Source organism: Melanotaenia boesemani, chromosome 13 (assembly GCF_017639745.1).
Source record: "Melanotaenia boesemani isolate fMelBoe1 chromosome 13, fMelBoe1.pri, whole genome shotgun sequence".
Taxonomy (NCBI): Eukaryota; Metazoa; Chordata; class Actinopteri; order Atheriniformes; family Melanotaeniidae; genus Melanotaenia; species Melanotaenia boesemani.
In genome coordinates this window covers 30,509,891-30,522,362 of record NC_055694.1, presented here as the reverse complement: position 1 = coordinate 30,522,362, position 12,472 = coordinate 30,509,891, and the positions used below count along the sequence as shown (strand labels likewise).

The following is a 12,472-nucleotide window of genomic DNA, read 5'->3' as shown; positions in this document are numbered from 1 at the left end:
ACATTGATACCTTGTGCTTTCTTGTAGAACAACAACCTGGACTGGTTTCCACGGATGCAGGCGATGTCACTGGTGGTAACCGACGGCGACGGGGAGCAGAATGAGATGAGGATGTTGCAGGACAAACTGGCATCAACAATGAAGGTGGTGACGACTCTGACCGGCCAGCTGACAGAGCTGAAAGAGCAGGTAACCATGTCGTACCCGCTGTCGTCGGTTCAATTCCAGCCTGATGATGTGTCCTTGAGCAAGAACATAGTCCAGCTCACAACGAGAACATGATGCTTAACAGAGTAGTTTCCCACATTCTCACGTTACTTTTGGTAGAAAATAATCAGCAGTTTTCATAAAATCAAAGAATAAATGTGGAAAAGGTTCACAAACTCCACCTGTTAGAAGAATCAGACAGGTGGAGTGTGCACTGCATCCATTTCCACCCGTAAAACCCTGACTTCTGACTCATTTTGATGGCACATTCACATCTATTATATACATTCCAGGACCCTCATTTATCACCGTGCTTACACACAGATTTTTGCATATTTTCCCACAAAGTTTGTCATTTACCATCTTGTACGTAGAAATGTAGTAAAACATCAGAACATCTCTGACCTGCGTACGCACCGCATCTGGTGGTAGAACAGGGAAACTGCTTTATGTCTGCAGGTGTCACAGCAGAAAGTCTCAGCATCCTTATGTATTATTTATTTCCTCTAAATGATGATTGCTTAACTAGTAATCCTAAATATCCTCTTTGATATGAGCTCCTCCGTCGAGTGTCATCAAACAGCTGATCTGATCAGTGAGATCACAAAGTGACTTCTGATCAAATTCTGCTTCCTTAAAGAGGTCCTGTTAGATGCTGTGATTTGGGGTCAAATCAAATCAAATTGTATTTAAAAAGTGCTTTACAATAGTCGTAGTTGATCAAACAAGAATAAAAATATAGTACACATAAAATATGCGTATCAGTTTGTTTCACAAGGGACACCACTCTCAAGTGCCAAAGGCTGATCTGAATAAAAAGCTCTTCAGCCTGCACACACATAAGCATGTGTTGGAAAATATGTGGTGTCAAGAAAGCAAAAATATCTGCGTAAACCTGCACCCAGCTTAGTTTCTTAGTAGCTTAGTTAAAGTGTGAGGAGTGTGTGTTATAAAAAGTTATCGATTGGTCCCTTATTGATTAGGACAGCTTCTCCAGACGTAGCGTAGTTACGTGCACACCTATGCCTCAACGTCTCTGCTGTATCCCTGTGTGTGGTCTAGCATGGGTCTAGCATGGGTTCAGGATGCAGCTGGATCTCCCAACCAAATGTTTTCCAAGTCCTGCTCAAGTTCTGAGTGGGGTGTTGGTAGTTGTATGAAGGGGTCTTCAAGGGAAAAACTGCAATTGGGATGTAGTGCAATGGAAGATTCCCATCATGGATGCGTATCACCTATGAGACGCTATCATGTCAGTATGAAGCTGTGAGGAATGTTTACAACACCTTTTTAAATCTATGCCACCAAAAATTAAAGCAGTTCTGAAAGAAAAAAAGAGTCCAGAGGATCAAAACTCTGACATCTTTTTACAAACTGTTTATAAAACTAGATGAAAATTCCCTCATAGTTGATGCAAATTTACAGAACGTTCATGTTTATCAGCTGTAACTGATGTTGATCTCAGGTAACATCTTAACATAAAAAAGTTTTCATTCGAGTGTTTGCAAGCAGAAAAATCATGAGGATGAGAGGGAACAAACACATCTTCATGCTCTGTGGGCTCACTGTGTGTTGTGATGTGTGCAGATGACAGAGCAGAGGAAGAGGAGGCAGAGGATGGGATTTGTGGACCCCCAGGCGGGAGGGAGCGCCGCACTGCCTCCCAGTGCTGCAGGAGGAAACCACCAGATCTACAAATCATAAAGACCATCCACAGGCTGGAGCTTCCAGCTGGACTGATCATTAGAAACGTTTTATAAAAACTCTAAATATCAGGTTTAGGTTTTCCTAAACAAATATAAACCCTTCTGGACTTGCTGTTTAGACTATTTCACACTAAAAATCTCCACTTAGTGTCATAAAAACCTGCTGAAATGTGTGTAAAAAGCTCACTGTAGTCATTTACAGAAGATGTAAATAGAAACAATCCTGCAGTTCTCACCTGTTACTGTTTCAGTTTGTAGTCAGGAAAACAAGCCAAGTTTTATTCCACTGGAGAGATTTTAGTTTTTAAGTGATATTCTTTGTTCTTATGGTTGATTTGTGGCATTTATTTATAGAACTCTTGTTTGTCTCACAATACTATAAACTAGTGGAGTTAAGACACTGGAAGATACTTTGATGATGATGACAGAGTACTTTTAGAAGCAGAGTGGAGGACTGACCTCCAAACAGCTCTAAATATTAAAAACTTTCAAGTTTAGAGAAAGTTTTTTACTTTTAGATGGATTCCTCAGAGCAGCGTGTCCAGCTCTGAGTTATAGAAACCACTCTGCAAAAGTATTTTATTATAAACTTATTATTTATTAAATAAATAAGATCCCAGTGGTCATGTTTGGGATCACGGTTTTCCAGAAATGTTGCATGCTGGGTAGAAAATTAAGAGGGTGGGCGTGTCCAAGATAATCTGAAAATTTAAACATGTCATAAAATGTACATGTGAAGGTTTCTGGTGCCAACATGTTTGCATTAAAGGGTGAAAAGAAAGTTAAATCTTTCTGAATAAAACTAAATGTTTGAGTCCAACAGTCTGACTTTGTTTGTATCTTACAACATAAACATCTGGATCACATGTGCCCAAGTTCAGTCCTTGAGATCTACTATCCTGGAACTTTTAGATGGTTTTCCAACACACCTGAATCAAATGAATGGCTCCTTACCAGATATCTGCAGAGCTGAATGACATGTGGATGAGGGAACTGATCTATTTGATTCAGGTGTATTGGGGAAGGGTTGCATCTAAAAGTTCCAGGATAGTAGATCTCAAGGACTGGACTTGGGCACCTCTGATCTAGATGGTTAAACAAATACATGCAATAAGAAGCAAGATCAAAACAGGTTTTCCTCTAGAATTTCCTTGGATCTATCTCCATCCATCATTCCCCAAATTCTGACCAAACATCCCTACATCATGATGCTGCCACCACCATGCTTCCCTGTGGGGATGAGAGGTGTTGGGTTTGTTTTCTAGTCTCTGACCACAGGACCTTCTTCCAGATGTTTGTGGAGTCTCACCAGATTTGTTATGGTTCCATATTCTTGCCATTCAGTGATGATGGATTTTATGGAGCTCTGAGATTTTTAAAGTTTTAGATATTTTTAATACCTAAACCCTGATTTGTTCTTCTCCACAACTTTGTCACGCCCACACACACTTCACACACACTCTACCGCCAGCAACACTAATTACAGTTTTAATCCAACAAAGAACCAAATGACTCTGAAAGCTGAAACTGGGGAAATGCAACGTTATCAAGACAGCAACATGATATGAAGACATGGCCGAGGCAGAGGAAAACTGAAACCAAGGGCTATAAATACACTGAGGAACTAATAGGGAGCAAGTGAAGCACATTAGCAAATTGAAGCAGGCGTACAAACAAACAGGAAGCAGAAAGCAAACATGAAACCCAAAGGGTAAACTCAACAAAATTAAAAGGGAAGCGAGTCAGAAACTCAGCTACAGATAAACTAGTCCAACTCCAAACCAGCAACCCACAAGGCAGGACCGTTTCTGATGACTTGACCATCAGAAAGTTCCTGTAATTTAGCAAGTTGCTATTAGTGTGCCTCTAGAGAGAGAGTGGCGCCACCGGAAGCTCAAAACGCTTGCCGATCACGTGGTCCATGTAGCCTCCAAAAGTTCCAGGAAGTGCTTGGCGGCCAATACAAAACAATAGGAAAACTACGATAATCGGTAAATAATGATCAATGAAGGCTTTGCTCTGCAATATTTTTATAGTTGTGTTCATTGATATGAATCATCAAAGTTTTACTAAACCTGTTTGACATCAACAGCAATGTAAATCATAATATTTTCTGTTTTTTTAACTTTAACTTTCAGACTGAGGCATACCAACAGGTGAAGACAATGATTTATCAAGTGACTACACAATAAATCTAGGCTCACAGCATAATGATAACTGTTCTTACAGGAAATCTATATCCAATAAATAAAATTTAGATCCCCAATTCATTTCAAATAAATGGGTTATCTATTCTTACTTATTAGTATCTACTTGTGTGAATTGCTTTTAAGTCTTAAGACTTATTTTGACTGAGGCAGACTGACTCACAATATAATGTGTTCTTACAGAAAATCCATGGCAAATAAATAAAATTTTGATTTCAATTCATGGAAAATGCATGGCTTTCTATCACTATTTGTTAACTATCCCAAGACTTACTCCCTACATATACATAATAAATCAGACAAACACCCTTTGTTTTCCAAATGCATTTAATACCTAAAAGAATTCCTTTACAATAAAACTGGACAAGATCAGCATGTCTAGCCATTTCTTTTCTCTGCTATCCTTGAATACAGTCTTCACCATGGTATGCTGTGCTGCATGGGGATGCTCCAATCGCTCAGAGAACGGCGTGCGTATGTATGGCTTCCCCAAAGACAGGGACAGAAGGAAAATATGGATGGCCAAAGTCAACAGGATACATCTGACCACCATCAGGGACTGTGAAAACAAAAAATATGTGAGGTAATCATATTAAAACAATGCATTACACATTTTCAAAGACCATATCATTGGGAAGTTTATTTTTAAATTAAACACATCACAGGGAGATTTATATGGTTGAGGTTGCAGAATATAGAAAAAAAGACAGGAAACAACACTTAAAAGTGGCCAAAGCAGGAAGGTGAAGAAGAACAGTATCCCAGTTAACAGCAGGCAACCCCAGAACTGATAATACAACATAATTAATATATAATAGTATAATATATAGTGAATATATATGACTGAACTTTTCACCCTGCAATATCAAATGACAGCCCTAATATTGTATAATTGTATGGGCTGTACTATTCGACAAAACAGCTCACTTTCTAGTTATTATGTAAAATGAACGGTGTAATTATTGGCCTGGCCTATAGTGTTAAATGTGTGAAATGCGGTGGTCACACATTATGACCCACATACAGAATCATCTTCATATCTTTGTCCATAATTCCACAGCCTTATAAATATATTAAAATTAAATAAAAATGTAACTACAATCGCTCTCCCTACACATTAACCTCGCTATCAACGGTGTTGGATCAATTTATATTGACGAACAGAATTTACATTCATCAGCCTGTGGCATCTGCTGCTATCTCTAATAGCAACTAGAGTGCCTCTAGAGAGAGAGTGGCGTCATCTCCGTTCACTGCAATGGTTCAGTTTTTTCACAGCAATGGCGGTGTATGGAGCCCCTCAAAAGTTCCCGGAAGTTAGCAAAAGCTAAGCGACGGTCAATGTATTTCAATGGAGCAGATTGTCGGAGCTACACTTCTTCAAGGTAAGATGTTTTAATAGTCATATTTCCATATCAGTTGTGCATCTAAATCAACTTGACATGAGTAATTAAATATGTTGACGGATTGTCACCGTCTAGATTAATATATTTAGAGATTACAAACTGATAAAAGTTTATGCTAGTGTAGCGTTGCGAGGTGTACGGGCGTCTAGAGTCACTCTTTTATGGACAAAAACTCAGAACATACACCAGTTTGGAGATGGGCAACACACTCCGTTTATTCATTACATTTTCCCTCTTTTTAAGCAACACCAACGTCGCATTCCTTTTACGTCACACTCGCGCCCGCACTCTTACATGCGTCCCCCCTTACACAAAGAAATGTCCCCATTTCACAACACACAAGGAAGCACAACACATACAGCCTAAACACGGCACAAGGCAACCAAACAATAAACTGCAAAACACAGCATAACACACAACCAAAGAAGTGCAAACATAAAAACACGCCCCTCCTTACAGAACACACAAGGAGCCAGCGAACATATATAGTCACTCCATGATATAGTCCTTAAAGCGGCCAGGGGGCCGTGAGGACCTCCCAACCCGGGAGAACCGCGGCAGGGCAACAGCCTGTTCAGGGGAATCACTAACACCTGAACCAGGACGAGCATCACAGTCCATGCGCTCACCAAAGGGAGAAACACCCACAGGGCCACTGGGCATGGCAGCCTGCCCCTGTAGAGCAGCAGGCGGGGAAGGGGAGAGGGGGCTACCAGACAGGCCACCCAAAGGAAAAGAGACAGGCAGATTGTAGCGCCGCAGCCTATCATAATGGACGGTCTGAAGAGGGGCCTCCTCCCCAAATGGGCTACTAAGCTGATAAGTGACCCCAACCTCATCATCCCTGTCCAGCCGTTGTTGCACCAAGTAAGGTCCCTTCCAGTGGGGGGCCAGTTTACGACGGCTCTCCGTGGGGTCATTTAACCACACCAGGTCCCCGATCTCATAAGGTTCGTGCCTCGACTTGGTGTCATAGTAAGCCTTTTGCCGTCTGCTTGCCCCAATGTTGTTGTCTCTCGTCTGCCGGAAAGCAGTGTCTAGGCGCCCGAGGAGGGAACAAGCAAAATCCTCGGGGGACCCATCCACAGGCCCACCATGCACCAGAGGCCCCAGCACCACATCCACCGGTGTCCGGGCCTCCCTGCCATGTGTGAGGAAGTATGGTGTGAACCCAGTGCTGGAGTGCACACTGGTGTTGTAGGCAAAAGCAACCTGTGACAGGAAAGAGTCCCACTCCCCCTCACAAGACAAAAGCGTTTTAGCCAACTGGTCAACAAGTGTTCTGTTAAATCTTTCCACCATACCATCAGACTTAGGGTTGTATGGTGTGGTATGAGTCTTTTTCACACCCAGCTTCCCACACAAATGTTTCACCACATCTGACTCAAACTGTCTGCCCATGTCTGTGTGCAGCGTCTCCATCACACCATGCTCCAGGATATACCCCTGAAAGAGACACTCAGCAACTGTGGTGGCTTTTTGGTCAGTGATGGCATACAGGTTAACAAACTTTGTGAAATAGTCCTCCACAACTAAAACATACCTGTTGCCCTTTGAAGTGACCGGCAACTCAAGTATGTCGGCTGCAACACGTTGGAAGGGCCTCTCTGCCTGCGAGGTCCTCATAGGGGCATGATGTCGAGGCACCGGGGACTTCCTCCGTTGACAGGCATAACACCGATCACACCAAGCTTTGACATCACTGTGCATGGTCGGCCAATAACACACGCCCCTTGCACGAGCCAAGACCCGGTCAAAAGCAAGATGAGCCGTCAAAGGTGTGCCGTGCAGATGTCTGAGGACCTCAGGAACCAGGACAGCAGGAACCACAACCTGCGTAGTTCGCCCCACATCCAACAGCCCAACAACCCTGCACAACAGCCCGTCAACGAAGACCAGCCGGGGAAACTCATGCCAAAGTCTCCTCAAACCCTGACCAGCATCCCTTAACCTCCACCTTGGGGGTCTCTGACCCTCCTCCAGCCAGGCCAACACCTGTCCAATGTCAGTGTCACTCTGCTGGAGCTCCCTGACACTGGAGCCATTGTGTGACAGAGTATAGAGCAAGGCCCGGTCTACACACGCTTGGGGGCCGGGGCCTGAACTCGGATCCGCTGCAGGGGCTGGGGTGGGGGTGGGAGTCTCTATGGCGCACACGGTGCTGGGGCAACTGTCTATACCTGTTTGGGTACCTGTGTGCACAAGAGCACGAGCAGCAGCAGGGGCATGATCGTCCACCAACTCTGCTCCGTGGTCGGGTCTGCGTGAAAGAGCATCCGCGTTCGTGTGTTGATTCCCACTCTTGTGCACAATCACCCAGTCATAAGGGTCCAGTTCCAGGGCCCAGCGGCTGCGGCGCCCCGTTCTGTCATTGTCAATGGGAAGCCGCCGTAGGCCCAACAACGGCCGGTGATCAGTAACAATGGTGAATGGGCGAAGACCCAGATAGTGTCGGAAATGACGAACAGCCCACACTATCGCCCACAGCTCCCTGTCATACGTAGACCATCGTCGTTCAGCCGCTGTGAGGGAATGACTGGCATAAGCCACCACCCTTTCCAGACCACCAACATCCTGTGCCAACACTGCCCCCACAGCCACCTGGGAAGCGTCGGTGTATAGCATGAAAGGGTGGGTGAAGTCTGGATGACCCATAATGGGTTCTGCACAGAGGGCATCCCGCAGGGACTCAAACGCCCCCTGGCAATCTGCAGTCCACTGAAATGGAACGTCCTTGCCTGTGAGGTAACTGAGGGGGGCTGCTCGCTGGGCAAAACTCCTTACAAACCTTCTATAGTAGGAACAGAGACCCAGGAAGGCACGCACCTCAGTAGCAGACCTTGGCATAGGCCATGACTTGACCTTGCTTGTGTTTTTGGGGTCCGGGCGAAGCCCCTCAGCAGAGATGATGTGCCCAAGGAACACCACATGGTCACGGGCCAGGTGGCACTTCCTGGCATTCAGCCGCAGCCCCGCTGCTCCAATTCGGGTGAAGACCTCCCCCAGAGCTGAAAGATGGTCCCCGAATGACCTGCTGTAAATCAGTATATCGTCAAGATATACCATGCAGATGTGCCATGGCAGCCCCTTTAACACCAGCTCCATAACCCGCTGGAATGTCGCCGGCGCATTTGTGAGCCCCATGGGCATGGATCTGAACTGGTAGAGGCCCTGCCCAGTGGTGAACGCAGTCTTTTCGCGGTCCTCTGGCGCCACCTCCACCTGCCAGTAACCGTCGGAAAAGTCCAGGGTGCTGAACCAGGTGGCCCCTGCTAGGGCGTCCAGTGTATCATCAACCCGCGGCAGCGGGTGGGAGTCCTTTATTGTCACAGCATTAAGACCCCTATAGTCCACACAAAATCTCCATGTGTTATCCTTCTTCCTCACAAGAACCACAGGAGAGGACCAAGGGCTGCAGCTCTCCTCAATAATGCCATCCCCCAAAAGGCGCTGGACCTGCCTGTTTATTTCCCTCCGCTTGTCGGGGGAAGTGCGGTAGGCCCGTTGCTTTATTGGGTGATGTCCACCAGTTTGAATGTGGTGTTTGGTCAGAGCGGGGTTGCCTGTTCCACCCCGCGCCGGGCTGAACACCCCCTGATGCTTCCCCAGCAAGGCTTGCAGCTGCTGCCTCTGATCATCAGACAGTGGACAATCGGTCACATCAGGTAAGGGGGCATCCACTCGTGAAGAGCCAAAAGTCTCGGCAGGGGTAAGTATGTCACATTCATTCACATGATGAAATACACCCAGGTGAGAGCCCGGGCGCAGTTGCAGCTCCCGGTTGGTTGGGTTGAGCAGCCGTGCCACAGTGCATCCATTCCTCACTGGTGCTACGGTGCGTGCAACCACCAGGCCCATGCTGTCACGCACCTCAGGCTCTAAATAGCCCAGGTACGAGTCAATAATTGGGCCCGCGCTACGGGAGGGCTCCACCTGAACAGGGACAATCATTTCACTGAAGGGCGGAACAGTAGCATCAGTAGACATAGAGATGTTATAACATTTTGGAATAAAATCTGTAACCTGCAAGAGAGGAATGTTAACATCACCAATGCAGAGGAGCCCACGACCCACATCCAAAACTGCATGTGTCTGCCGCATGAAATCAAAACCCAGCAAAATAGTCTGTGTGGCCCCCCGCACAACATGTACAGTTTGCTCATAAGACCTGCCCCCCAACTGTATGGGAAGGACCACAGTACCTAACGTGTCCAGTAACTGTCCATTCACTGCACGTGCATACATATACTGTGTATTCAAAACACGTTTACGTAAAGCCGGAACGGACATTCTGAACTCCTCAGAAATCAAAGAAACATTAGAGCCAGAGTCAATCAACACAGTCACATCAATGCTCTCTACCAGTCCTTTAACATAGGCTGTGGCCTGGGACTCACCCACCGAACAGTCCCTCTGTGGGTCTTGAGTCACCGCAGAGTTGTCATTGTGACCCTGTGGTGGAGACACTGGCATCCGGGTCTCGATGCCAGCTACTGGAAGTTTCCCTGCTCCTGTCTGTGTGAGGATGGTGATGGGGATCGGCGGGAGGGAGATAGAAACCTCACTCCCCGCCGCGGCTGACGTTCCTCCGCAAAGAATGGCCCCCTAGGATCCTCGCCATCCAGCCGGCATGGCGAGAAGCCAGCAGCGGTGTCGCGGGTGCCCCGTTCTCGTGGAGACCATTCTGCGTCGCCGTATCCGCCCTGAAGCCTGCGTTGTGGGGACCGGCCTCTCGCGTGGACATCCGTCCGGAAGTCTCTGAAGGCGGACCTGCATCCAAACCCACCACAATCGCAGTGACAGGCACGCCGTTGCTCTCTGCGCTCCCCCGGGCTCCGCTGATGAGTCCCAGGAAAAGGGGAGCCACGACCACCACACTCAGTCCCACGGGCTTGTGCTCTCAAATCCCTCACCTCAGTTTGTAAAGTGTCCATCCGTGAGGTGAGTCTCTCCACTGCGTGCACAAGCTTCTCCGTGGCGTCAGCATTACAGTCCACGACACTAGGCGGCGCTGGATTGAGGGCGGCCACAACAGCAGGATGTGGGTTAGAGAAGGGCAACCCAGCCTTCAGAGCCTGCCTGGCCCGTTCACAGCGGCCCGCTATAGTCAATGCCTCCTCCACGTCAGTCGCCCCCTGCTCGTGGCACTTAGCCTGGAGGGCAGGGTCGAGCCCAGCAAGAAAAAGTCTAAAAGTCTCACCATCCCTGGCAGCTCTGTCATAGTCAGGAAAAGCCTCAGCCACGAGCCTGGAGATGTCAGCTGCATAGACCTCCAAACTCTCTTCCGGCTGACGGGGACGTGCAGATATGCATGTCTGGAAGTATAAGAGGAACTGTTTTTGACCGAAGGCGTCTTTCAACCTCTCTTTCACTCGTTCATAGTCACATTGGACATCCGGCGGCAGACTGTCCCACAACAGGAAAGCCGCGCCATCCAGCCTCGTAGGTAGCAGATTCCCCAAGACAGCAGCGTACTTCCCGCCTCTAGTCCCCCTCGTCTGGGCACGGACCGCGGCTTCAAATTGCTTCACCCACGTAGCAAACGGTCTCTCACCGTCTCCACGAAACGGCGGCGGGAGCTCAACTCTCAGGCCACTCACGCCATCAGTCCATGTAGCAGTACCTCCGAAATAATCCTCATCCATGTCCCAGTCCGTACTGTCGCGCTTCACTCTAAACATGCCGCTCCAATCCACACGTGTACAGCTAGCCGGCTAGCAGGACCGACTAGAAAGTTCAGCAATTGTCAAAAGAGAAACTGCTCCAAAAGCCAGGACTCACTCCGGTTACCGCTGCCACCAATGTAGCGTTCCTTTTACGTCACACTCGCGCCCGCACTCTTACACTAGCACACTGATAGCAGCAGATGCCACAGGCTGATGAATGTAAATTCTGTTCGTCAATATAAATTGATCCAACACCGTTGATAGCGAGGTTAATGTGTAGGGAGAGCGATTGTAGTTACATTTTTATTTAATTTTAATATATTTATAAGGCTGTGGAATTATGGACAAAGATATGAAGATGATTCTGTATGTGGGTCATAATGTGTGACCAATAATTACACCGTTCATTTTACATAATAACTAGAAAGTGAGCTGTTTTGTCGAATAGTACAGCCCATACAATTATACAATATTAGGGCTGTCATTTGATATTGCAGGGTGAAAAGTTCAGTCATATATATTCACTATATATTATACTATTATATATTAATTATGTTGTATTATCAGTTCTGGGGTTGCCTGCTGTTAACTGGGATACTGTTCTTCTTCACCTTCCTGCTTTGGCCACTTTTAAGTGTTGTTTCCTGTCTTTTTTTCTATATTCTGCAACCTCAACCATATAAATCTCCCTGTGATGTGTTTAATTTAAAAATAAACTTCCCAATGATATGGTCTTTGAAAATGTGTAATGCATTGTTTTAATATGATTACTTCACATATTTTTTGTTTTCACAGTCCCTGATGGTGGTCAGATGTATCCTGCTGACTTTGGCCATCCATATTTTCCTTCTGTCCCTGTCTTTGGGGAAGCCATACATACGCACGCCTTTCTCTGAGCGATTGGAGCATCCCCATGCAGCACAGCATACCATGGTGAAGACTGTATTCAAGGATAGCAGAGAAAAGAAATGACTAGACATGCTGATCTAGTCGAGTTTTATTGTAAAGGAATTCTTTTAGGTATTAAATGCATTTGGAAAACAAAGGGTGTTTGTCTGATTTATTATGTATATGTAGGGAGTAAGTCTTGGGATAGTTAACAAATAGTGATAGAAAGCCATGTATTTTCCATGAATTGAAATCAAAATTTTATTTATTTGCCATGGATTTTCTGTAAGAACACATTATATTGTGAGTCAGTCTGCCTCAGTCAAAATAAGTCTTAAGACTTAAAAGCAATTCACACAAGTAGATACTAATATGTAAGAATAGATAACCCATTT

At 46.1% G+C, this 12,472-nt stretch overlaps 1 protein-coding gene across 3 annotated transcripts in view; it reads left to right on the top strand.

The window, feature by feature from the left end:
• itpr3 (inositol 1,4,5-trisphosphate receptor, type 3) overlaps nucleotides 1–2,730 on the top strand; it is a 101,121-nt gene extending 98,391 nt beyond the window's left edge. For all 3 annotated transcript variants that reach the window (XM_042004371.1, XM_042004369.1, XM_042004370.1), the window contains 2 exons: nucleotides 28–189; nucleotides 1,792–2,730. In XM_042004371.1, the coding sequence (XP_041860305.1) occupies nucleotides 28–189; nucleotides 1,792–1,908 (279 nt within the window). In that variant the 3' untranslated portion in view covers nucleotides 1,909–2,730. The remainder of the gene's footprint in view (nucleotides 1–27; nucleotides 190–1,791) is intronic.
• The last annotated feature ends 9,742 nt before the right edge of the window (nucleotides 2,731–12,472 follow it).